General features: G+C 36.0%; 1 protein-coding gene and 1 long non-coding RNA gene across 4 annotated transcripts in view; one reads left to right on the forward strand and one right to left on the reverse strand.

The window, feature by feature from the left end:
• Positions 1-775: 775 nt before the first annotated feature.
• Positions 776-2,623, forward strand: LOC139778202 (uncharacterized). Its single transcript, XR_011719516.1, has 5 exons — positions 776-944; positions 1,206-1,326; positions 1,637-2,001; positions 2,101-2,225; positions 2,487-2,623. It is a non-coding gene; the product is annotated as an uncharacterized lncRNA (long non-coding RNA).
• A 3,669-nt stretch (positions 2,624-6,292) lies between these two features.
• The window catches only part of Egfr (epidermal growth factor receptor), a 154,039-nt gene continuing 133,020 nt past the window's right edge, over positions 6,293-27,311 (reverse strand). For all 3 annotated transcript variants that reach the window (XM_071716071.1, XM_071716070.1, XM_071716069.1), the window contains 10 exons: positions 16,309-16,644; positions 15,546-15,930; positions 14,606-15,282; positions 14,207-14,336; positions 13,437-13,747; positions 12,762-13,063; positions 11,290-12,507; positions 10,643-11,048; positions 10,327-10,506; positions 6,293-9,658 (listed from right to left, as the gene is read on the reverse strand). In XM_071716071.1, the coding sequence (XP_071572172.1) occupies positions 9,351-9,658; positions 10,327-10,506; positions 10,643-11,048; positions 11,290-12,507; positions 12,762-13,063; positions 13,437-13,747; positions 14,207-14,336; positions 14,606-15,282; positions 15,546-15,930; positions 16,309-16,644 (4,253 nt within the window). In that variant the 3' untranslated portion in view covers positions 6,293-9,350. The remainder of the gene's footprint in view (positions 9,659-10,326; positions 10,507-10,642; positions 11,049-11,289; positions 12,508-12,761; positions 13,064-13,436; positions 13,748-14,206; positions 14,337-14,605; positions 15,283-15,545; positions 15,931-16,308; positions 16,645-27,311) is intronic.

A 27,311-nucleotide genomic window follows, 5' to 3' on the forward strand; every position in this document is an offset into this window, starting at 1 on the left:
CGGCTCGACCCCACCGTCGCTCGAAAAGTTATAGGCTCTTTTTTTAAGTAATTCGCGCTCGCGGGTCTGCGGCTCGACCCCACCGTCGCTCGAAAAGTTATAGGCTCTTTTTTTAAGTAATTCGCGCTCGCGGGTCTGCGGCTCGACCCCACCGTCGCTCGAAAAGTTATAGGCTCTTTTTTCAAGTAATTCGCGCTCGCGGGTCTGCGGCTCGACCCCACCGTCGCTCGAAAAGTTATAGGCTCTTTTTTCAAGTAATTCGCGCTCGCGGGTCTGCGGCTCGACCCCACCGTCGCTCGAAAAGTTATAGGCTCTTTTTTCAAGTAATTCGCGCTCGCGGGTCTGCGGCTCGACCCCACCGTCGCTCGAAAAGTTATAGGCTCTTTTTTCAAGTAATTCGCGCTCGCGGGTCTGCGGCTCGACCCCACCGTCGCTCGAAAAGTTATAGGCTCTTTTTTCAAGTAATTCGCGCTCGCGGGTCTGCGGCTCGACCCCACCGTCGCTCGAAAAGTTATAGGCTCTTTTTTCAAGTAATTCGCGCTCGCGGGTCTGCGGCTCGACCCCACCGTCGCTCGAAAAGTTATAGGCTCTTTTTTTAAGTAATTCGCGCTCGCGGGTCTGCGGCTCGACCCCACCGTCGCTCGAAAAGTTATAGGCTCTTTTTTTAAGTAATTCGCGCTCGCGGGTCTGCGGCTCGACCCCACCGTCGCTCGAAAAGTTATAGGCTCTTTTAAGTAATTCGCGCTCGCGGGTCTGCGGCTCGACACACCACGCTTCGAAAGTTACTTAATCGAATCGTTCAGAATTTGAATGTTTCAGAAAATAACGACGCAGAAGGTGACATCGGAGCAGCGAGGGAATCCTGCGAAGCTGACATCCCGAGCAGCCTGAGAGGAGGAGGAGGCCTAGGATAGGCATCGGGCATCGGCGTACCAACACTTCTGGTAAGTGTTACTTTTTATTTTTTCTAAAGATATTATAGAATCTCTCTTTTCGTTTGTGCTTATTCAGTTGCTACATTAAACCGTGTTTCGGAATTTAAATTAGTAAAAAGAAATATTTTGAAAAATTTGATTCAAGTTGATTCTAACGTAGAGACCTTTTTCGAAGAAATAATTTAAAATATAATATTAATCTGAATAACGAATAAGATGTTCGATGCGCGTGACACGTATTTAATCGATTCGATTATTTTTATGTTACAGAAAATATCCGCGCGGGAAGGAGCATCATCTTCGCATCGAGGGAACACGAGTGACATCCCGAGCAGCCTGAGAGGAGGTGGAGGCCTGGAAGAGGCATCAGGCGCCGGCGGAACAACATGCGGTAAATATAATTGGTTTATACATATTGTGTCTTTCGCGGAAAGTTTAACCAATCGGTTTTTCAATCAAATAGTAAAGATAGTCAGAGAGTAGAAATTAAAAAAGAGTTTAATTTTTTAAATTCTATTTTGAATTCTTGTGTTCAATAAATAGAGTATACTTTCAAGAAATTAAACGTGTTTTTTTATTAAATTTATTTAATTAAAAGAAATATAGAATTCCGTGTTTTACCTTCGGTAATTATTTTTCGAAATACAGACTGTCTCTTTTCTTCCCTGCTCTAATCTGGATTATATGTTTGATTGTTACAGAATCATCGTAGCGACGTTGCAGATACAGCTCCGCTGCTGCGCATCGGTGTCGGTGAGTTTTAGCGTAGGGAAGCGTGGGGAAATAAGCGTAGGTAGGGCCTTAGCTAAAACGTAGGTATGGAATAATTTGTAATTCTTTTCAGCAATTACATTTCCATTAAGCGAGCAAAGTCAAGAAACATTTCGACTATATTGCAACAACGTCGTAAAATTAATGCAATATAGCTGAAATGGCTTCTTGATTTATCTTGCTTAATGGCAATAAAATCACACTGCATTGCCACGAGTCTTAATGTGGCTCGAGACTCCTAGCTGACCCGGAGATGGAAGTGGATATTGCGGCCGGAACAGCTTAAAAGAAAGTGGTGAGTGTAATTCATTTTCACGTACTATGTCACTTATGTCCAAAAATTTTCTATTTCTTCTGTCTTTACTTAATCGAATCGTTCATTTGAATGTTTCAGAAAATAACGACGCAGAAGGTGACATCGGAGCAGCGAGGGAATCCTGCGTAGCTGACATTCCGAGCAGCCTGAGAGGAGGAGGAGGCCTAGGATAGGCATCGGGCATCGGCGTACCAACACTTCTGGTAAATGTTACTTTTTATTTTTTCTAAAGATATTATAGAATCTCTCTTTTCGTTTGTGCTTATTCAGTTGCTACATTAAACCGTGTTTCGGAATTTAAATTAGTAAAAAGAAATATTTTGAAAAATTTGATTCAAGTTGATTCTAACGTAGAGACCTTTTTCGAAGAATTAATTTAAAATATAATATTAATCTGAATAACGAATAAGATGTTCGATGCGCGTGACAATTATTTAATCGATTCGATTATTTTTATGTTACAGAAAATATCCACGCGGGAAGGAGCAACGTTGCTTTGCATCGAGGGAACACGAGGGACATTCCGAGCAGCCTGAGAGGAGGTGGAGGCCAGGGAGAGGCATCAGGCGCCGGCGGAACAACATGCGGTAAATATAATTGGTTTATACATATATTGTGTTTCGCGGAAAGTTTAACCAATCGGTTTTTCAATCGAATAGTAGGTTTACCATTTGCGGTTAGGAAATATAAATCATTTTCTCTTCTCATAAATATTTGATCACGACTATTTATTTATTATACTGTGTTTTTGTCCTCGCGTTATTATTTGTTTTTCAGTTCTGTCCAAGGTCTCGTCTGTAATCGTAAGTTCATTAAATGTTGTGTCTATATCTTCTTCACTGTCGCTGTCTCCTTCTTCCTCACTTCGTTCTACCTCCTCTTCTTCCTCGGAGTCGCCATCGTCAGTAACTTGATCTTCCTGGTCGTCTTTCGGGTTGTCGTCGTTGGTTCTTTCCTCTGCAATTTTCGTGTGGTCCTCGCAATGATTTACATGCGTAGGCTTATTTTGATAAATCTTATAATTTTCACAATCTCCTGTTAAACTATTTAGTATTTCTAAAAGATTAGATGGTATAGTTATTTGTGAATTTAAAGTATTTATATTTTCATTGTCGCTAATTAAAGAATTCATGTCATTGTTGTTAATATTTTCTAAGGATGTTTCTATTTCAAGTGTTTCGTTTTGAGTGTTATTTATAATGTTTGACGATTCTAAAGGTGAAGATTCAGTATTATTTATCTGATTTATTGGATCATTGTGCATTTCTAAAGATTCATTATTATTTATCTGATTTATTGAATTATTGTGTATTTCTGCATGGACTATGTGTTCAATAAACGGCGGTTCTTCTAATTTTTTCTTAGTAAAAGGTATGCTTTCTCCTTCCGATTTCTCTGCATTACGTGTTTGCATTCCTGTAACTACCGGCTCTGGTTCTTCTATCATCATTCCCCTTCTTGGCGAAACTGGCAAAGGTTTAGGATTAGCATTTCTTTGTCTTGCTTCATCATCTTCTGGGCACTCTTCAATTTCATCAAATAAAGTATGTATTGGAAATATATTTGTCACAGGGTTTCTCGATAAAGCATCAGCATTAGCATTTATTTTTCCGGGTTTGTAAATTATTTCATAATCGTATTCAGTTAATTTAATTCTCCATCTCGCTAATCGTGAAGTGGGATCTTTCAATTTATGAAGCCAGGTTAATGGTTTATGATCGGTTATTAATTTAAATTTTTTACCATAAAGATAAGGTCTAAAATGTTGCACAGCGTAAACTATTGCTAATATATCTTTTTAAATTGTAGAATAATTTTTCTCAGCTTCATTTAATACCCTTGAAGCGTAACTTATTGGTTGATCTTTCCCTACTTGTCCCTGACTTAAAATTGCACTAATTGCAGTTCCAGATGCATCAGTTGTTAAAAGAAAAGGTTTAGTAAAATCAGGATATTGCAATATTGGTTCATGACATAATGCATTTCTCAATATATCAAAGCTTTCTTGCTCCTTGTCCCTTCATTTAAAATCAATGTCCTTGTTTAATAAATTAGTTAATGGTTTAGCTATTTTTGAAAATCCTTGAATAAATCTACGATAATATCCAGCCAATCCAAGAAATTGTTTTATGTTTTTGGCACTCTTTGGAATTGGAAAATTTTGTACTGCTTCTATCTTTTTAGGGTCTGGACGGACTCCATTTTCCCCTATTATATGTCCTAAATAAGTAACTTCCTTTCTCAAAAATTCGCATTTATCTGGTTGTAGCTTCAAATTTGCTTCGCGTAATCGTTTAATTAATTTTTCAAATTTAATTGCATGTTCTGTAAGAGAACTTGAGTATAATACTATGTCATCTAAATACACAAAAATTTCATTACCTTGCATTCCTGTTAGCACTAAATCCATTAATCTTTGAAAGGTTGCCGGTGCATTTTTTAATCCAAAAGGCATTCGATCGAATTCATAATGTCCATATGGCGTTGAAAATGCTGTTTTATGACTATCAGCTGGATGCATTTTGATTTGATGAAAACCTGAAGCAAGGTCAAACACTGAGAAATATTTTGCGCCGCCCAGCTGATCCAATATCTCCGTTATGTTTGGAAGTGGATATGCGTCACCTACTGTCTTATCATTTAGGTCGCGGAAATCTAACACCATTCTCCACCGTTTATTCCCCTTTGAGTCTGGCTTCTTAGGGACTATCCACACAGGCGTGTTATATGGAGATTTTGACGCCTTAATTATATTCTGATCTAATAATTCATTTACCTGCTTATTTATTTCGTCTTTATGAATTACTGAGACTCTGTATTGTCGTGTATGTATTGGTACCTGCTTATTTATTTCGTTTACCGTTGGAATTCGATGTTTTAAAACATTTGTATGTTCAAGTTTTTCTCCAGGCAAGTGAAAACAATCTGAACTTTTTTCAATTAATTCTTCAACATGTAATCGTTCTTCATTATTTAAATGTTCTAGTCTTAATGCTTTAATTATTTTTGCTTTCCTTTCTTCTTTATTTACGTGAAAACAAGATCTTGAACTTGAGTTAAAGCTTTGAGAATTCGGAATTAGAATTGTATCAGAGTTTGAACTTGAGTTGAAATCAGAGTTTGAGTTAGAATTTGAGTTTAAGTTTGAATTGGAATTATGAATGGAACTACCTAAGCAGTCCGAGTTTGAGTTTGAATTGGAATTATGAATGGAACTACCTAAGCAGTCCGAGTTTGAATTTGAATTAGAATTATGAATGGAACTACCTAAGTAGTCCGAGTTTGTATTGAAATTAGAAATTTGCTTTTCAATTGTTTCAAACTCATATATTTTGATTGTAGGTACGTATATCCTTTCTTCTTTATCATTCGTATTTATTACTTGCAGATATGCCCTGTCGTCTTTTACTGTAACTAAAGCATCTCCTAAGTAAATGCCCTTTGTCACGTTTAATCGCGGTACATATCCTTCTTTTAGTTCTGAATTTGCGACTCTAATATGCATTTGTGAAATACATCTCGGAGGAATAATGAAAGTTTCTTCTTTTTCTTCAAAGGGAATATAAGTATCATTCCATTCTAATTGATTTTGCTCATAATTAACTTTTACTTGAAATTGTTTACAGAAATCTGAACCCAAAATCCCATTTTGTGGTATCGGAAAATTATCTTCGACTAAATGAAATGCAACTGGACATCCTAAGATATCTATCTGTGCCAGCCCTAAGGTGGTCACATGATGCGTTGTGATTCCACTAAGTTTCAGAATTTAATTTCTGTCCACTATGGTTTCAGGTGTAATCAAATTCTCTTTAATTATATTTGGGCCTGATCCACTGTCCACTAAGAATTTTAAATTTCCTGTAAAATTTGAACTATTTAATTTCACAGATGGTACATCTTCAATGTCAGCTATATTTTTTGCAGCAAGAGCTATATATATACATATATATATATATATCATTTAGCAATAGTAGTAAAACTTTAACAAAAGGTTTTGCTATTATTGCCAAATTATAGCTCTTGCTGCAAAAAAATGTTAGTTATCCATATTTTATGACTAGATTTGTTAAAGTAGTTAATTCTTTTTTTCCGTGTATATGAGTATAAATACATAATCTTTTTTGTGTAGGTACATAAATCTTCCTTATGTATATATGCACATTGAGAAAATGCATAATAAACATGGATTCGAAAAAATATTGCCGAGAAATATTCGTAATTTGCACATCGCTCAATTATTCAGGTTTAATAGAAAAACGACAAATGATAAGAATGATCGTTCTTTATTACAATAAATTTTTATGATATATAATGATACAATAAAGATCTATAAGTTCTATGTCCACAACCGAATGGCAAATGCAACTTCTCGCGAATTACATAACGTTCGATTACACTACACTGTACAATTTCTAATTAACACGCTCAGTCGCAGTCCAATTTACATATTTAAGACCAAACGTACGACAATGAGGAAAGTGGAAAGACATTTTCTTGGTCCGCTCAAGAAAAATCACGTGTCTTTCTTCGTGCAGCGAGTAATGCGTCGCGGTGAATGATATATTACAAAGAGAGAATTTGTTACAATAATAATAATTAGTAACACTTAACACAATGTACACGATACGTATATTGACTACATTATTACGTGTAAGATACTGCACGGTATGCAGCGAGATTGAAAATCTGTAATTATTTTATTTCTCGCGAGCATTTCTTGCAAATGCATTGTGTTTTATTTCATGATCAATATCATTTTATGTCTCCAATGTCAGAAAAACAAATATTTTATGTTTAAATGTATATTTTTTCCTTTTCTATATTTGAAAATATTTATTACTCATATATAAAAAGTCTTGACACCATAAATAATATAATTGTCATTAAATGATTAAAAAATTGAGAAGTTAATGTTTTGAATCTAAATATATATTTTTTCCTTTTTATATTTGGAATTACTTGATTTAATTGCTTTATAATACTATGAAAAAATATCAAAATTAGAAAATTAAAGCTACCAATGTCATCATGTTGCTAACTAAAAATTATATAATTATAATAATGTAATATCATCGTCATATTTTTGTCCAAGTCACAAAATGACAGTGGTTGTATTAACTATGAGGTATGGATATTACTTTCAAAAGAGATCGCCAATCTCGCGCACGCCCCTGCTCATCTATAGCAAATGCAAGGCTCGTAGAATAGAGTTCCCGTGAATTTATTAAATACAATCAAGATCCGTTTTTCATCATAAAATTTGCTCTTTCGTCTATTTTCTTCCTTTTTTCTGTACATGGCACGTCCTATTATACTTTGTTACTTAGTGCGATTACATACGGGTTGCCGTATTCTGACGACATACGATCATTGCTTTCGTTCGACTACTCTCCGTTTCTTACGCCTGTGGAGGTTTCCGTTTACTATCCTACTCGCTAAACTATGTACAAATTGTGTTTTGTATATAAAAATTGAACTGATAATTCCCATCCCAGAGCCAATTTTACTGATACAAAGACGATGGCATAAGAGGAAGGAAAGAAATGTCTTCGAGTCACTTTGTTCCTCCATTTTTAAGTAAAGTCGCGTTCGTCTGCGTCGTGATCGATTCGTATCTCAACGCGAAACGAATACATCTTCGGCAGTAAAATAGGACAATGTAGCTTTGCTGTCGTAATTTACTGCGGGGAAAGGGAAGGTACTAATTATTGCGGTATTTGAGTGTCCTCAAAATAAAATAAAATAATTCATATCACAGTCAGCGGTGTACCGTACAAATATTATGACCCAGTTGCCCTAACGTCTAACAGTTTGAGCGACATATAACTGATTTTTCTTTGTCCTCTTCTATATTTCGAAGAGGACACATGACTTTATAAATTATTTCTTCCATAATTTATAAAGCAGATTAAAAAAAAACAAAGACTATTATTAATTAGATTTATAAGGACGTTGTTGCAAGTTGGCCTTTGTAGCGGGACCGCTTAACTTTCATCATTCTAAGCGGAACACTTTATAAATACTAAAATATCTTTAAAAACATTAACTTCGAACAGGAGTTCAAATTAAACATCAATAAAATTAAAATGATATTATTGCCATACATATAAATTATAAATCATTACATTCTAAAATTTAAATTAAACCTTTTGTCAATATAAAAAATATTTTTAGTTAACAAAATATTTAAATTTACATTTGTTACAAAAAAACATAAGAAGTTTGTCATTTAATGACGTAAAATATCATTAATGTACTGTATATAAAGAAATAAAACAAAAAGTGTCAAAACAATTCGTATGTATAAAACGTATTGAGCGATTTCCTGATATATTACAAGTATTCCGCTCGAAAATGTCTAAAATCGTTTTCATCATTAAATTTTCACCAACGATCATGAATTTCTTTGAAGGCCGCAAATGGTCGATGTGAACAACTTTAATTTTTAATACTTTACGTTTGTTGTATAATCTTTCAATTATAAAATTTAAAACATATTGCGTGAAAACATATTGATCCGCATTTTTAATCAGGTTTGTTGAAAGATAACGTCATTGTAAATATTAGCTTTCAGGGTGCACAGATATCTTTGCAAGAGAATTGGATAATGAAGCAAAATCGGTTTAAGCCTATAAAGTTTGTAAAGATCACGTAGTTTTGGAAAATTTGGACCGTAATAATAGAATCATTATTGCAAAGACAAATGTAGAACCGATTTAGTCAAAGAAATTAATATAAAGTCATTTACACGTGTTTTTCTACATCTTCAATCATTTTATAGGTATAAGGATTATAAATTTCGTTTTGCAATGGTATGGCTCAAAATGCCATAATACAGCCCTGAAGAAATTCTATTAAGCAAAGACGATATCGACGCTGTCGTTGCGAATTAAGTCCTAGGATATTTCTTATATCCTCGAGAAGCTAGTACGAAAAGTAATTTATTTACAAGCCACGAGAAATGGCACATTAAGAATATCTTTGCACTACTTGTTCACGAGTATCGCTGTCGCGCGATTCCCATTTCCGGTATGTCATTATAGTCTCCTTCATTTTATTTATATCCCGAAATATGCAAGAGTCTCTAGTTTACTTCTAATCACAATCAAACGCGGCACTTGAACGAAGTGTCCTTTATAAGTACAATGGGTCCTGTACTCGAAAATTGAGTAACTATATGATGCGGTTAGATTCTTTGATGAAGCATTCCAATGGTTCTCTATCTCCTTCCACAACTCATCTTCTGTCCCAGAAAAAGTTTCATCGATGTGAACATTCCTGGTCCCACAGAATCTTCAAATCTATTCGCATCCTCGACATTAGAATCACACCGTCGTTTCGTTCTTCCTAAAAGGCTTCAATGGCTGTAATTCTCGTTCTAACCGATCAAAGTCGTTGTAATATTCGTGATCCGATTCTTCTTCGGAACTTCGTTGCCTAATTTGAGACCCGAAGGCGCCATTTGGCAGAACCTTGTCCAAGTCTGGCGTAGGGATACCCAAAGTCTGTGGCGTGAGTGGGCCATCGTCCTGCGACATTATATATTCCGGATTGTCCAGTGATGTCTTCCCTTGAATTGTTAGGAAGTCTGGATATTTCCGGAAGCCATTGTTTAATCGCTTTGATTCGGGTTCTAGATAAAATAAAAATAATTCCTATTTTATAAAGAGCATATATATTTAATAAATAATAAAATAAATAAATGAAAAATATCAACCATGGAGCAAGGATGAAATAAATAAAGCAGTTATGCAAAATTATGTATACATAAAAATACAAATAAATACAGTAAAAAAAACTGTTAAGTGCAAAGTTTAGTGTATTTATTTCCAGTGTAAATAGAATTCCCTGGTGAAAAAATTTCTCATATTTTCTCAGAAATTTTTTAAAAATTGAGACTTATAAAAAATTCTAAAAAATATATATATTTCTCAGATACTTTTAGAAATAATTAAATAAAGATTTTTGAAATATTTCAGTATCTGTATGTATGAAAATATATTCTAATAAATTGCATAGATTTTCTCATATTTATTCAGATTTTTACAAAGATGTGTTGGCGGGAAAAATCTAAAATATTTTATTATTATTTTGAGTTTTTCTGAAAAACGTTCCAATTCGTATAACAAAATTTGAAAAATTTTGAGCACATTCTGAGAAAATCTGAAAATTTTTATAGAAATTCTGATTAATAATGTAAACAATTCCGAGACATTTTTCCACCAGGGTTGCTACGTATCTATTATCTACACAATATAGATATAGTTTCTAAAAATAGTAGCAAATTTCGCTTTCGCTTACCTGTTGGCTTAGATTCCCCAATGAGATCCATATATTGTGTCGTATTGACTGGCAGTTGTGGTGACGGCATGAGATAGTCATCCTCATCCAATGGCAAATCCAGCTTCAAGTTCCCTACTTGAGCTTGCTGATGCACGATGTTCACTTTCGTGTCGAAACAATCATCCGTCACATCGCAATCTGAAATTTTCACGTTGCTTCATCAAATAAATTCATCCCAAGATGCTCGTGTATTATTTGATTCAATATCAATCATTACTCTAATCAGAGACGTACTATTTGATCTTTTTAGCAATTGACATTTGCGTTTACTTACCTCTAACACCAACCATCTTCAATGGATCTGAACAGTATCTCGAACTCGAGCTATTTGACCCTGCGACGTGTCCGCAGTGACCATTGGGATGCGCGTAATGCGTATGCTGACCGGAATTGCCAGCCTCGTGCGACGCATTTCCGCTCCCGTGATTTCCGCCGTATCTCAAGAGCTCTCTGTCCCAATTTTGTTGATTCTGAGGCGTTGGAGAATCAGCTGCGAGCGGCTTGCCGTTCGGCCAGCACGACTTCACTGGCGTATTCGGCGGTGAACCGGAAGTACTTGATGCGGAAATTGCGGGCGGAAGTGGAGCCCGCGACTTAGGTTGCAAATACTCATCAGCATCCACAAGAGCTTCAGGACCATCTAACGCTGATGCGAGATTTCGTATCATCTCTTTTTCGTCCTGAAAATTCATATTAAAGTCGAGATAATTATTGAGACTATTATTATTAAGACTTAGTGTTATAAATATATCTTTATTAGTTTAAATTGTTAAATACAGAAATTTATATGAATAGTTTGAAGCATTAACGACCTGATTATAACGCAGTTATTAAGTCAATAGAATTCATTATAACTGTTTTAATTATTATCTACAGTAATAGAAAAAACATAAATTTTGCATATAAGAAAATTTAAATTACCTGTAATGTATACGACGGCAGTCTCATGTACTTATCCCCTTTAATGGCAAGATATCGTCCAGGATCTCTGGACATTTTCGCGAAATCCTCTGCCAGTTCTTTGAAGCTAGGTCTGGATTCGGCGTCAAGCATCCAACACTTAATCATGATCATATATACATCAATCGTACAAATCGCGGGTTGCGGTAATCTTTCGCCCTTTTCCAGTAATTCCGGCACATTTCGAGCAGAGACATTCTCGTACGGTCTACCACCGTAGGTGAGAATCTCCCAAATAGTCACTCCAAAGGCCCACACATCCGATTTATGATTAAACACTCGATGCTGAATGCATTCTAATGCCAACCACTTAATCGGCATCTTCCCACCCGCGGCTTTATACTGCTCCTCGTTAATGTCCAATAATTTAGCGAGACCAAAATCGGTGATCTTCACGCAATTCGGAGTTTGGACGAGGACATTTCGCGCTGCCAAATCACGATGAACCAATCTTCTGTCTTCTAGGTAGGCCATACCTCTCGCGATCTGTGTGCACCAATTTAGCAGCGGCTTCGAACCAATTTTATCCTTATACAAACGTACGAAGTCCAGTAGACAGCCTAGAGGCATTAGTTGGGTCACTAACATCATCTGCGACGTCATGCATACCGCAAGTAATTGCAGCAGATTCGGATGCTCGACGCTAGCCATAATATAAGCTTCGTCGAGAAATTCTTTGGACGTGTTTGCACCGGTACCGTCGTGGAGGACCTTTATAGCGACTGGGATCTTTACGTTCTCTCCCTCGGGCACCCAAACGCCTTTGTACACGTTACCGAAAGCACCGTAACCCAATATACCGCCCTTTCTCATCTCTTCTTCCTTGATGATTCGTAGTTTCGCAAGATTTGGTTTTACACCCGTCGGTCGAAGCGGTTCGTTATCGTCCAAACCGGTCAAAGCCATCGTCATCTTCACTGTATTCTCCTTAGCTTTTGTTCTTACTCGCCAGAAGTACAATAACACAACAATGATAATAATAAACACCACTAATACGACCGCAACGCCACCCAAAACTGCCGGATGAAAATCGTTTTCCATCTGGTAACCGAGACCTATTGTTTCTACGGAACAATACGGCTCACTGTCAGGAGGAAAGATCTTGTGAGGATATTCCGGTGGACAAGTTTCCGTGCAGTTAAAGGATGTTGAATTGTCGCCAGGATCGCCTGCCCTATCCTAAATACACAAATTATATAAATTAATTAGTATTGTAACACGTAATTCTTTCATACAAAATATAAAGATTTTATACAAAGTATATTACTATAAATTACAATTACAAATATAGATACTTATTATACATATACTTTAACACCAATATAATAAAATGAAAGATATGCTTCCACTTTTTTTTTTTAGAAATATGTTGTATTGTCTTATTTATTAGATGCGTAATAAAGACTATATGTCTTATATTAATGTCTACGTACAAAATAAATTTTATAATTCCGACATTTGTAGCATTGATTAGGGTCCGGTCCAAAGCATCCTCGGCACTCTCCGAAGCACGGTATACATAGCTGCGTGTCAGCATCCGCGAAGTGATCAGCAGGACATTCATCCTCGCATTGTTCTCCTCTCTTATACTTGGTGCATTGTTGACACACTTGCTCATGGAAGCCGTATCCTGTGCACTTCTTGCAACGTGGGTGGCATTTGCGACAGACAGCTTTTCCGGCGAGAGGTTTTAAAGGACCTTGCTCCATCGGATTCATCCACTCGTAATAATGTCCTGCGAATTTCATAAAGAGGATCCTTTTTATGTAAAATTAAATAATATTTGTTTATTTAAGCACTGTTCACGAGGAGAATTATATAAATATCATCTTATTATTTATTCAAAATAAACTGTAATCAATTTATTTAGTTATATTTATTATTTTCAATTATACTCTGTGACAGTAATATTCACTATTATTTTTAAACATTTGTAAAATTAATAAAAATGAATAACGTAATAATATGCACTTCTTTCATATATATCATATAATTATTAGCCAATAATTAGTAAAAATATCAAAAATATCAACATTTTCTCCGTTATAAGATATGAATATTTGTACATTAATACAAAAGTCATGAAGCAAAGCTATCGTATGACTTACCATCGGGACAGGGCTCTTTCTTCTGCAAACATCCCTCTGTTACTTGGCCGTTCATAATTGCCTTTTCGCAACTATGACATCCGTTGGCGCCTATGTTGTTCTCCGGTCCCTCGCAACCGCCTACGCAGTTCTCGTGGCAGTGTTTACATTGGCCGTTGTCATTGTACTTGGAGGATGGGCACTCGGGCACACAGAACGGTCCGTCTTGCACGTGTTTGCACTTGATACATTGGTCGGCATAAGGACCGGTGCAGGAGCTGTCGCATTCTTCGTGACACATCTTACATGTTTTCTCGTCCGCTTGATAAATTCTAACAACACAATCGTGATCAATTGTTAAGCGACATCGAAACGTCATGTAAAGAAGTGATACGCAAAATCAAAAGCAAACGAAAAAAATAAGGGTAACGGAAAGTGAATAAGGCATAAAAAATTAACAGAGATAAAAAAATAAGATGGCACACGTGAAAAATCATTTAAATATAATTAATGTTCAAATTGTTTGTCACTCATGCCACTTGCTCTTTTAATACAAGCGCGAATTAAAGCGGTTACGATCAGAGTGCAAGTGCTGCATAATATACACGTAACTTGCTTACGAGATGGATAAAGATGAAAAATAGAACGGTGAAAATTGAGGCTTAAGTTCTCGCGGAAGTTTTTCGATTTACCTTCAATCCATGATCTAGGAGAGCAATTTCAATTGGACAGAAGTCGCATTATTGGAATTTTCAATTTCGCATTATGTAATTCTACGCTTGTCGACTTACCCTGGCGCAGTGCAATCTCGGAGACAGTCATTTCCTAGAATGAAGTTCTTGCACGACAAACATTGTGCTGGTCCCGGTCCCCAACATCCTTCGTTCGAACATTGCTCGTCGCATATGAGGCCATCCTTAACTGCAATTCAAACATAATATTCCATATAATTTCATATAGAAACTTCATATAACTTATTTATATAAAAATGAATAAATGCTGTTCAAATATTAATAAGACAATATTAATTATATCTCTAATTTAGTCTTTACAAAATAAAAATAGAAGCTCTCAACGAATATGCTATCCAACATAAAATTTAACATTCAGAATATCCGTAAAAAAGAATTGATTTTTAAATAAGAAAACAATGCTTATAATTTATATTTAAATCTATTTATTATACTTACTGCATTCGCTCTCATTTCGATTATTTGACAAAAGGCTTTCATGTTCCGATGATTTCTTGATTCTATTCCAATTAATGCTTTGTGCGTAACATAAGTTTTTGTTCTCTAAAATGGCAATCGACCCAGAATAGATCTTCTTCAAAGAACTAAGACCGAAGGATACCAGAGAGGTCTTGACAATGTATAACGACGCAAAATATTCCGTAAGCGTTCTGCCGCCGATCACCTCGAGGTTTCGAAAGTACGAAAGGTTCGTGAAATCTTTGTGATCTCCTTGAATATTAAGATAGCCCGTAATTTCCTTCAGCGTTTTGAAAACTTCTAATTTATCGGGATGCATCTTTTCGTATCGTTTGCCGAATGTATAATTTGGATAAACGTGTTGAAAACCCTCGAAGCTCTGGTCCAAAATCGTGATGGATCCTTCGATAATGGTGCAATCCTTGAAGGTGTCGATGTTACCGGAATGCACCTTCTCGACGCCCTTGCAGGTTTTCGGGCAAGGACCGTCGCAAGGAACGCACTCGCCATTCACCGCTTTCTTCTTCGGCGGACAGGATCTCACGCATGCACCATTGTCCTTTAAGAGATGTTCCGGGCATCGTCTCACGCAGGTCGCTCCATACGCGTATTTCCCGTCAGGATTGGCTTCCCATGAATATGTTGTTGGATTGTATCTAAAAGAATTGACGTTAAGATATTAATAACATTTTCTTATTAATTTTATCATGTAAATAATCTGCACTATAAGTAAACTTTATATCAGTTTTTTCTCACATTAATTCGTTACTTAAAAGAATTTAGGACAGCATTATTCGTTCGTCTAATTGTATTAAACAAAAATTATAGTATTTAGCATCTGGATATATGTATTGTAATATCTTTTGCAGCATTTTACATTAATCTTGTGGCAAAGATATGAACATATGACGTGACTTACTTTTGCATAGGCGGACACTCTTGTGTGCATACGCCGTCGTCGAAGAAATTCTTACAGGCAAGACAATCGCTCTGTTTGGGACCGGTACAACCACCCGCGCAAAAAAGATGGCAACATTCGCGCGGATTAGGACCGAAGCACCTGCCCTGCCAGCACTGAGGCGAACAGTTCGTCTTCGAGAACTTCTGACAGTTCTCCGAACCTTCGCCCCAGCAGCCCTGTTCGCAGCTCTCGTCGCATGCTGGACAGGAGCGTTCCGGCGATGTAAAATTGTATACGTAAAAGTATCGTCCTCCTTGGCCTGTGATTATTTCCTCCCAATTGATTGTCTTGATGTGGCAGAGATTGTAGTTGTTGTACATGCCCACGCTCCCGTTGAGTATATCTATGATGAAATCAATAGCGACAAGTTAAATATCGTCACAAACGAAACGATAGTTAAAATTTCTGAAATTTCTCGTTTAAATATTATTCGATCGCGACATCATTACTTATAACACAAATTAATTTATTACTTGAGGAATACCGAATTTATATATTAATAAGCTTGAAATTTATATTTAAATGTTAAAACATGTTTGTTCATTTGTACATAAAGGAACGTTATAAATTATAAAAATAAATTAAGCATAAATCGTTGGTTCCATTTATGGACAATAATTAAATAAATATTCGGAGGTATCTTAGAGATACATCATTTCACCGCTTCAATTTTATTCTAGTTAACATATATGTCGAATAAAATATAAGATAAATAACGTACCTCTAAGGGACGGCATCTCCAGGTTGTGCATTTGACACATTGTAACGAAGAGGGCGAACTCGTGGTCGTGAATATTGAGCTTGAAAAGGGTCCTGCCACGGATGATCTGTAGGCTCGGGAGGACGATCCTGCGCACGTCCACGTGACTGATGAGGACGTAACCGGTGACCTCCCGTATGTACTGGAGAAAGCTGAGGTCGAAGGTTTTGTTCTGGAGCCATGTGATCTCCAGGTTGCCATCGACGTAAGTACAGTTGGTGTACCGGTCTCGAAGATTCCGGTAATGATGTTGTTTGTTGGACGGCACGGAAAGGCGGCCATTTGTACCGATGCAAACTACAAACAAAACAATTAACATATATAAGTTACATTTCTAAAAAAGTTAAGCTATATATAGAGCGCTATTAAAGAGATTGCCATTATTTAGACTCTCATCTCTCTCTTGGTTTCTTAAAATTATAAATGAATCTAGAGAAATAATCATAATAATAGTGAGTGATAGTACTATAAATATGTTTTTATTTTATTTATTTCCCTTAGTCTAATATAATTATAATATATTTATTATCCTTTAGCTTAATACATTTGCTTTTAATGGCCACTATAATTTGTTATTGCGTAAATCAGTTCCATATTAAAATTAATGCTGAAGCTATGAATGACGATCTAACGGTATTTGTTCATCAATGAGTATTATAAATTATATATAATAACATCTTCCAAGTATATACGTAGTTTAACACAGTAAGTTTATTGGGCAATTCAAATAATGGTTCAGATTGAAGTGAAATATTGAGATTAGATGCAGATCTTCCGCGTACATAAAAAGAAACCGCGTGTAATTCATTTCCGATTATGATAGTTTGTAGATACCACCCACACTGTCAAGAGTATTCCCGCGACCTATAGATAGTGTTCTAAGTACGAAGCGTGTCATATTGGTGGGCGAACCACCTCTATAAAATGCAGTACACACGCCGCCGTGATTTCGTTGTGCAATTACAATCTGGAGTTGACTGTGTTTAAATAACCGACGCATACATTTAGACTTTAGAGACTTCGTGTGTGTACTTCGTGTGTAAGTTATGGCAAACGTTTGTGGCTTACAGAACATAATAAGGCATTCCTATAAACCATAAAGTTGCTCATAGTTCTTAGAAAAAATGATCATTTAACTGTATATACACCAAGAAGTAATATTAACATTGAAAGACATTTATGTAAACTTTATACATGAGAGCTACTTTCATGTCAACAAAATTAATTTAGAATTTATCTCTTAAAAGAACGCTAAATTTCTATCAAGACTGACAATAAGAAGGAAAAGTTAACGTTTATCATTATAGAATATTATTTTTATTATGTAATTTTTTATGGGCGCTAGTAAAAGTAAATTCAAGATAGGTATGTTCATATAATTTCGTGTAAATCTCAAAAGCTAAAATTTAATAAAATAATAAAATACAATTTTTACAATATTTTTAAATTTATATTTAATTAAAATATAGATTTTTTTATTAAATAAAAAATTTCTATGCCCTTATTTTATATTTTCTTTACTAAAAATAATTGCAGTGAGAATAATTTAAGATATTTTTAAATAATTTTCAATATCAATTAATCAAGAGGAAGAATTTGTGTTTTTTTTAGACATACCTCTCTTTTATTATTTATTTTATTTCCATAAGTATTATTTGAAATGATACCTATAATAAAAAATCAAGATACTTTGAAGAAGTATTGTCTTATTAAATATAATTCTTTCTACAACAAAACTCTCTATCAATAATTATGACATAATCATAAATATCGCGAAAAATGTTATATAGAAATTAACCGAACAAGTAAAGTCTCCTTGACACGTAAAAACGACTCTATAGAAAAGAGCCCAAGGCTTTATTAGATATAGCTTCGCGCAAATTCCTTGTGAAGCAAAGAAACGACCGCCGCCGGGGGGAGCATAGTCGCACGTTCGCTCCCTCGGAATTTGGTTTTGCTCGCAACTTAAATCGCACTCGCATCATCGCGGACAGTTCGCAAACGAGCGGCCGCGATCGGCACGCGGTGCCGAAAGGGCGATCTTAATCTGACCGGCGATCGGAATCATGCGAAAATAATTGCGCGGTAAGGACATCCTTCTTGCGCGAGGTACTCAGAGGGATGTACCGCAGAAGAAGACTCGTCGTCGTTGCCGACAATGCTTGGAGATCGCGAACCAAGGAGGGAAAGAACCGGGCGGAACGAACGCGTACCCCGTGTACCTGGTGTATTTTGTATCGACCAGATGCTACCGAGAGTCGCGGGATACCAAATGCGCGTACTGTGACATGGCGCCAGGAGCCTCGAGAATGCAGACTGAATGTGGATCTGCATCGGCGATGGGACCACGTAGGTTTTCTACCGTCTTACCTTCGTGTCCCCAGTCCCCACGAATTCGAGCCGCATCGAAGATGAATGACTTGATCGTCATAATGAAGAGGTATGGCGAATATTTGTCGGAATATTTGTCCGGCGGCGATTTTTCATCGAAGGAAGAATACCGCTGTGAAATACCGCAGGATTTTTAATCGTTTGACACACAGAGAGATTGTCGTTAACAAGTAAAACTTTCTTCTGTAGTTTATATCAAGAACGATAATGAATGCTAAATTAAGCAGCGTATCGATGATGAGAGCGATCAGATTTTCTGCGAATCTTTGTTGAAAAATCTGTCCGATGATTACTTGAATAAGGAAAAAATTATTTCTGTATGAAATTAAAAAATTGATTGATAATAGGATATTGATAAATAGGAAGGATACTTGCTTCGACGAAATTTTCTTAGAAAATGCTGTTATATTTTAAGATAATCTACATATTAATACATTAATTAGCAAAGTTAGATGAGTTTATGTTCATATTCTCGATGTTATTGTACAAAATAAAAGCATGAGAAATTATAACAAAGAGCGATTTCTGCTAACTTTACAAATTCCGTTTCGTCATTTGCTACCTTATAGCAAGACAGTTTTTCGTTCATCTACTCTAGAGGCTAACAAAGTTTAGCATTTCGATTATATTTAGAATACGATAATGACTTCTAAATAATAAATCGTAATAAGCAAACTAAAATAAGTCCAAGTTTGTATCCTATTTTATTGTTTATACGCAATCATCGCTGCTAAAAATGGCTATTGCGTGACTACCATTTTTACAGCTAATACAGTCGACAGATGCTACCCGGTAAACGAGTTACGACCTAAACCGAAAAGTATAGCGACTCGAACCGACACGTCGAGAAGAACTTATGGACGCTCTGGCGTGCTTGGTGGAAGATGGCTCGATAAAAAGGAGCACCACAAGCGTGATGGCTGTACGGACGTTTAGACAGGAGGAAAGTGGAAGTTCGCCGAGAAGTGTCGGCTAAGGTCGGCGGGCCGACACGTTCCTCGTTCTTGTTTTCCAAGCTCCGAGGCTTGCTCACCCGCGCAGCACGAAATTCATCATTAGATCCTCGGGACTGGGATACACCTCGGCAGAAACGTGGTGATTATCCCCGACGGCGGGGCTGTGAAAATTGCCCGGCGAGAGCCGCTCGCTCTCGCGCGTTGGAATTAACATTCTGCCAAATTTACGACGCCTGCACCGCAGCTGAAGACAATGGCGGTGATATTGATTACGGGCGTGGCGCGAATATCGCCTTCTTCTCTTCTCCATTATCTGCAAGGTTCGTAGGAAACCCAACCTCGCTGCTACAACTAACTGCAAGTAGTTATCGTAGTTTGATATTAGAAGTAAAGATCGTGGTTAAGATATTAATTTTATTCGCTGGCTGGATATTTTTTACAATCGCTTAGAGGAAATTTAGCAGAAATGGCTAATTGTAAGAAATATAAAAAAAAAAGAGGGCTCTTAATGTAGGCTCTTAATTTAATTCAATACTTTAAAAGAATTCCAGTATTATAAGTTACGTATTACAAAGAAGATATTTATTATACTTAATATAACAGTTATACAAAGAGAATAGCAACAAAAGCTGGAATTTCACGGTCTCAAATGCAGTTTTAAATGCGTGAATGATAAATCTGACAAAAATCGCGAAATATGAGAGGCAAGGAAGATGCAGGATGTAAAGAAATAAGTGGCCGGCGAGACGCGACGTCGAAATCCCGCGGTGAGGTTTCTTTTGTGAACGTGAAAATAGTACGTCGCACCGAGCCATACGTGGGTCCTCCGACCACCGTCTAGAAGGAGAGCGTCGAGAGATTTTTATACGGCACTTTAAAATGCTCCCTTCTCCATTAAAGTCCCAAAGTAATACGAAATAACCGCACGCTGCCGATGGCGGGAGCGGCGGCGGTGGCGGCGCCGTTTATTTGAGCTCGTAAACATCGATACTGTCGAGCCTCTCACAGTCCCCACCATCCAAATCATTTCTGGGTGTTAAGGCCTCTCTTTCTCTTCTCTTTCTCTTAACCTCCCCCCACCCCCCTGTAAAACGGAGCCCTGCGGCTAAATGCCCGACGAAATAAAATCCGGGTATCGTAAACGCGCGAAATAACTATTGGCTCGAACTGCTCGAAGAAAAGAAAAAGAGAATTCAAGGTGAGAAAGAATTTTGGAGCAGGGATAAAAACAGAAAAATTGAGGGAAAGGAGGAAGAGAGGGGGGGGGGGAGAGAGAGCAATTTATTATTTCGAGGAAAACTCATCATAATGAGCGAAATACAAAAATAATAATAAATAGGGGTAAGTAACTGTACAAAAAATATGGTAAAGCAAAAGTTAGAAATGGTCCAAATTAAAAAATAATAAGAGTTAAAGAAAGAGCGAAAATACAAGAAATATAAAATGAAAAACCTTTTTAGGTTTTCAAAAAGACCTATTAATAAGTGGAAAAGAGAAAGTAAGATGAATAAACTTCATAACAGAAAGCGAGCTGAAAGCGAAGAGAAAAAGATTGAAAAACCTGGAAAAAGAAACAATAATTTAGAATTGAATACTGTTGAGTGGAAGACCAATGGATTTCACTTCGTTATGGAAAAGAACTTCATACTACTATACAAAATATCAGGATACTATAATAAAAGTCGATGAAAACAAAAGCTTGTAATCTATTTCGAGTAAACATAACGTAAAATAATTTGCGATTAAAACAGAGGACTCTACGCTGAAAAAAGCGAGATATAATATAAAATGTTTAATCATTAATTTGGTACTTGATTACGGTCTACTATATTCTAAATATTAAACATTTCTAAACGCAAACAGCAGGTTCACAATTCAATCTCGTTTAAAGTGGTCCTCTAAAGCGCTTAATCCACAATCAAGATTATCACCCAATCAATTTGATTCGCGGCTCGAGCGGCAGCCAATTCTCTTCTCCGAGAAGCGTCTTGTCATTATGACGTTGAAAGTATTCTAATTTATGACTAGTGTTGGGCAATACTAGTCTTTCACCGAGACTGAAAACGAATTGCTTTGTCATCACGATCGTTCGACTACAATCCTGACCGGCCTCGCGTATAGATTCTTGGCGCGGGATTGGAGAACGAAGGACGACGAGAGGGATACATCCGAGCTGGGGTTGTATAAGTCCGGCGCGTACGTTATAACCGTGGCGTAACCATCCCAGGGCGTAACATTAATAGCTTTATGGTTTATTGCTTTCGAGTCTGCGGTTAAGGTCCTCCGCTCCCTGTGGCGCGGCTGGCCCGAAGGCTACGATGCGGTACGTCTTCGCGCGTTCATGTACCTCCATTTTTCGATTTCGTTATGTCGACGGTGCGGCGCGGCGGCGTTTTATTCACGTCGCCCCGCTCGATCATGACTCTTCCTCCCTCTCTCGCTTCTATTCGTCTTTTCGCGCCACCGGCACTCGCGACACGTTATGTTTGAGTTAATCCTTTGATACACATTTGCCTATAGGCATATAATTGAAAAATCGAGGAGAACCTGAATCACAAATATAAATATTTTAGGGGAAAAGAATTTAAGTTAGTCATATATTAAACCCAAAGGAATAATTTATATTTCATACTTATCATTTTAAAGCTATACTTATTTACTGCTAGTTTAAATTTTATTTTTATTTTGAGGATAACAATTAAATTTTTTATCTGTTTTTAATTGTGTTTTCAATTGTAAAGCTATTTTAGATAAAGTACTTTTGATAATTGGTTTTGTGTGATAATGGGTTCTAATTTTAAGTTTATCATTATGATAATGTGACTATGATACGCGTATGAATTACAAGCTGGTTTTAATTATCGCTGTCAGAGAAAACGTTTTTACACACTCTTATCGTACGGTCATAGAATAGAAGATAGATGACTATCTCACAAAGAGTACAAGATTAAACAGCAATAATTGTTTCATAAATATACCTTATTCGATGGATTAATAACGTTATTGAATGAATAATAGTTTGTTATATAGAGTACAAAAATAAATTTAAATTAAGACTCTACTACGAGTCAATAAAGATATTTCCATCCAAACTTTTTGTATATTTAAAATCTTGAATTTGTTTCTTATTTTAGAAAACTGAGAATGCAACAGAGTAATATAATTTAATAAAAATTAGATTAAAGATATTAAAATAAGTTTGCGCACACGCATTTTTAGAGAATATACACTGTTTATCCTATAATGCTGCAAAGGGGTATATTTACCTATATAGCAATAATTTATAGCCACGCACCCGTGCCGATTTTTTTAAGAAAAAAAGTTCAAACACCGTCTTCTTTTTTGACACATACATTAATAAAGCGCGGAGTAAGGCGAGGAAATAATGACGAATCGAAATGAAGTACCGAGGACGGCGCGGCGCAGACAAGGAACAAATGATGGCGTGTGGAATGCGCTTTGTTCGCTTCTCTCTCTCCCAACGATATATCGTACATTCGCTACATCTTGTTCCCTTTACCTCTGTCTTCCCGCGGCTTCTTCTACTTCTCTCTTTCTCTCATCTCACCTTGGTAACCTCAGCAGCCGACAAGCTGGACCACGCGTTCACAGACAGGACACACGAACTCATTCTTGTTTCAAGTACAGAATACTGACTTTCAATCACTGTTTGTATATAAACATTATCATTTTTAATTACTTGTTACGAAAAATCATCTTTATTATAAAACAAAATATATTAATTTTTCTCTGAATTAATCTTTTTTCTAATCTTGTATTTACTACAATATTTACAAAGCAAAAAGAAGAAAAGTGTAGCATCTAAAGATTTAATTGTTTTTTGTAAGTTTTCTGTTAAGTACTTTATGCCGTCTGTATGATAATTATATAACAATTATACAAGGATTGAAAGTGTATGTGTGAATCGTACATTTTGATAAATAAAATAATATAAAATAATAATCTATCCTGAGAGAGATAAAAATTTTAAATTTAGATAAGTGAGAATTATATGCAAAATGTATTGATAGTATAATTACATAATGATATTAAGTATATTTTTTCATATATAAATAAATATTTTGAAGTATCAGCTTTCACTATATTTAAGGAAGTATTTCCATCGAATACGAAGGCAATGACTTGTATCGAATTTGTAGAAATCCACATAACAACTATACAATATATGTAACGTATTCACAGATGTGCTAAATCTCGCAGATGAAATAGGAGGTGACGATGATATTATGTAGGATATTATAAAAATCGTTGAATAATAGAGAGTTAATGCTTTCCACTGCGTTGTCCAACTGGATTGCGCGTGATAACATTGATTCTGGACTCAATGTGTGACGTTAGCGACTAGGATTTATACTACTACTTAGCCAAAAGAACTTTGTGCTGCTGTCATCTAGAGAGAAATAAATTTCCCTCATACAGTCTGCAAATGCTAATACGCGGAGAAGTGAAATCTAACTTACGGTGATAAACGCTCTTTCTTCGTCGAAAGATACTTTAGTAGGTGTTATAGTGGGCTGCAGCATGTAATGCACGTCGCATTCTCGCGATAAACGCATTTATATCATGTATTATTTCGCTAGTTATTTGAAACGAATTTACTTGGCATATTTGCTGAACTTTTAACTTATTAAGTATAACTTAAAATCTGCAGATTTTTATATACATATGTATATGTTCACATTTATATAATTCCACCAATTTTTAATTTTTTGAAATAATTAATTCAGTTATTTTTCATGTTATGACACGTGCTGCGAAGCATTTTGACCAATACTATAAAAATAACAATAACACGGCAAAATAATGCTTATTGTAAAGTAGCACAGGCTGCATTGTACGTTCAACTCGCGCGAGTTTGAATCGTCTGTAACCCTCCTTTGTTGATACGTACAATTTGCGCAGCGGATAACAATCTTGCCCGAGTGCTTTCCACCGTCGTTGGTCTGGTGAAGATTTTGATATACGAGCGTCTTGTACTCGCAATTACACGACGCTTTGTCTGCCTTTGGAATCACTTAACCACAGATAAACGTGTGTATGTACATTTGAAATATTTTATACCGTATGTATGATACCACGCTAAATCAACATATATTATCGCTATTTATCCAAATATTATAAACATTATTTAGATATATGTATAATCATGTATCTTTATTCAAATATTTTATAATTTAATTTATTATTATATTTCATAACTTAATTTTGGCGTATATAATAAAGGCAAATTAAATAGGAATGCAAAAGTAGAATTACACACAATAATGTGAAATGTACACTAATTACATAATACATATATATGTGTATTCTTCTTGCTTTTTATATTGGTGTTGCAATTTTATAAATTTATATTCTAAAGAAGAATATTTAATTAATTTTACTTGACATTAATCGACTGTCAAACATTAAATGAGTTTGAATTCTCTCTTTATTATGAATAGAATTTAAATAATATTATCTTTCTGATTCATCAATCAATTCTAGAAATCGGTGCATGGATATTCATATAATACTAAATTTTTCTTAAATTATGAGATGCGTATTAGTTTTAATAAAAAAAATACACAATTATATAGAGGAATGTTTGCAAGCAAAATTCATCAATCGGTCGTGCAAGGATATGTGCAGGGGTAAAAAAAATTGATTTATCTCGCGCGAATCTCGTAGCAGGTGTCGACCACTCTGAGAGAAACATACGTCTTTTTTCAGTATATTTGCTCCTTGAAGAAGAAGAAGACATCGGAGTTACATCATCTCGAGGAGTGTTAATGTGCACGACACCAAGAGACATTATTATAATTAAATTATAATTCGATATATACTATAGCACGAACGGTATCAATCATTAAGTTTCGACTTGTATAATATATATGTTCATCTTTATTTCTTTTGCTCAATACCTAATATAAATCTTTCAAGACTTAATAATTAAAACGACCAATATTTTCTCTAATTTTTCGTAAACACATAGAAGAATTCAGCAAAGAACACTGAAAATACATATATTTATTTTGCATTCTATTACTGTTGTTTTCAATTATTTTTTATTTAAGCTCTTGTTAATATCTTTTAATGCGTATGTGTTGTACTAACTGTGCACTCGATTAAACAATTTTGTGACCCAGTGTCTTGGAACGAATATTGTTGGTTTTTTTTAAAGTAATCCATGATATTTCTCAGATTAAATCAAGTTAAAAGTTGTGTCGATATTTACAGTCGTAATTTTACATACTAATTTCTAGATTAGCGATAATCCGGGCAAGGCTCAAGCTTAGATTTTCAGATCCAAGGCAATAGAGGCGTTCTTTTCGAGATTTAATCGCGCGAACGTGATCGTCGATCGATGATCGCCTGGCCGATAACAGTTATACGTGGGCGTGCGCCTATATCATTCTCCTCGGCATCGTGCAATAATCTACCCGATCCGCGACGTAGATCCCGCGCGAATATCTGACCTCGGGCCGGTATCGTTTAACATCCCTGATCGAGCATCATGCAGCACCGAGTGCCCCGTCCTTTCGTAACGCGCGCTAAATTACCTGTCCCTTTTAACATCGTGTGTGTAGCCTCAAGTGCTTGATGGACGCCTCGCGGGCTCTTCAACTGTGAGAAAGATTGCGCGAAAGCTTAAGAAAACGCGAGGTTTCGAGAGAAATTCAGCTTACTAGTAATAAAGCTGTGGAACAGGCTAAATTTGATGCGATCTTCATCGATTGCCGTATTCAACTCTCGTAAACAAATTAATCGTGTTAAATTTGCAGCAAGTCTACCAAATCAGACATTTTATCAAATAAGTTCTTTTCAAGTTTAAATATATATTAACATTACATTTTTCGGAATTAAATATTATAAATAAAATTTACATCGATAAATCGTACATTATAAAAAGTTAAAGGGCGAAGGCTATTGTTATCGATAATTAATGCAGAATAAAAAATGACTTCTCATTATTATTTAAGTAATCATTTTTATTTGCACCTAAAACTTGCAATAATCTCCTAAAACAAAAAATAAAAATAAATTTTGAATTGAAATAGTTCTCATGATGGGAATATGACGATGGGAAATTCCAGCTCTCAGAAATTCGTCCGTATAGTCGATGTTATACGGACTATGTTTGTATTATGCACACATACATCGAATGGATCACGGAATGCGAGCGATAAGTTTAATTGACGGGGCAATTAAACAGCAATTAAAGTCGCAACACGCAAAGATATCGTCAGTAGGAGGCCAAGTCGATAAAACACGAAACGTTCTTGTTGAAACAAGAAATTTGGTTTCTCATATTGATTCACAGTTAACTGTGATATGTCCAGTGCAACTTATTCTCGAAATCTGAATTTGAAATTGGGCGAAATGCAGCGATGTCAATTTTTTGCATAATATACGAAGATAACGTATACTTTCTGCGTTTGCATTTTGTAGAGATTGGACACACTGTCACGTGTCAACTTCTCTCTCCAGCTTGCCCGTCCTCCGTAAGATTTTTCCCGATGCGATCAATGTGAAAAAGCCACCTACACGCCTCTCTGCACCCTCATCGTCCCACCCACATTTCTCTGCTAGACTTGTCGGTGCCTATGGGCGACCTGA

The sequence above is a fragment of the Temnothorax nylanderi genome, unplaced genomic scaffold (assembly GCF_030848795.1).
Source record: "Temnothorax nylanderi isolate EJ_2023f unplaced genomic scaffold, tnyl_v1.0 TNYL_tig0175_pilon, whole genome shotgun sequence".
Taxonomy (NCBI): Eukaryota; Metazoa; Arthropoda; class Insecta; order Hymenoptera; family Formicidae; genus Temnothorax; species Temnothorax nylanderi.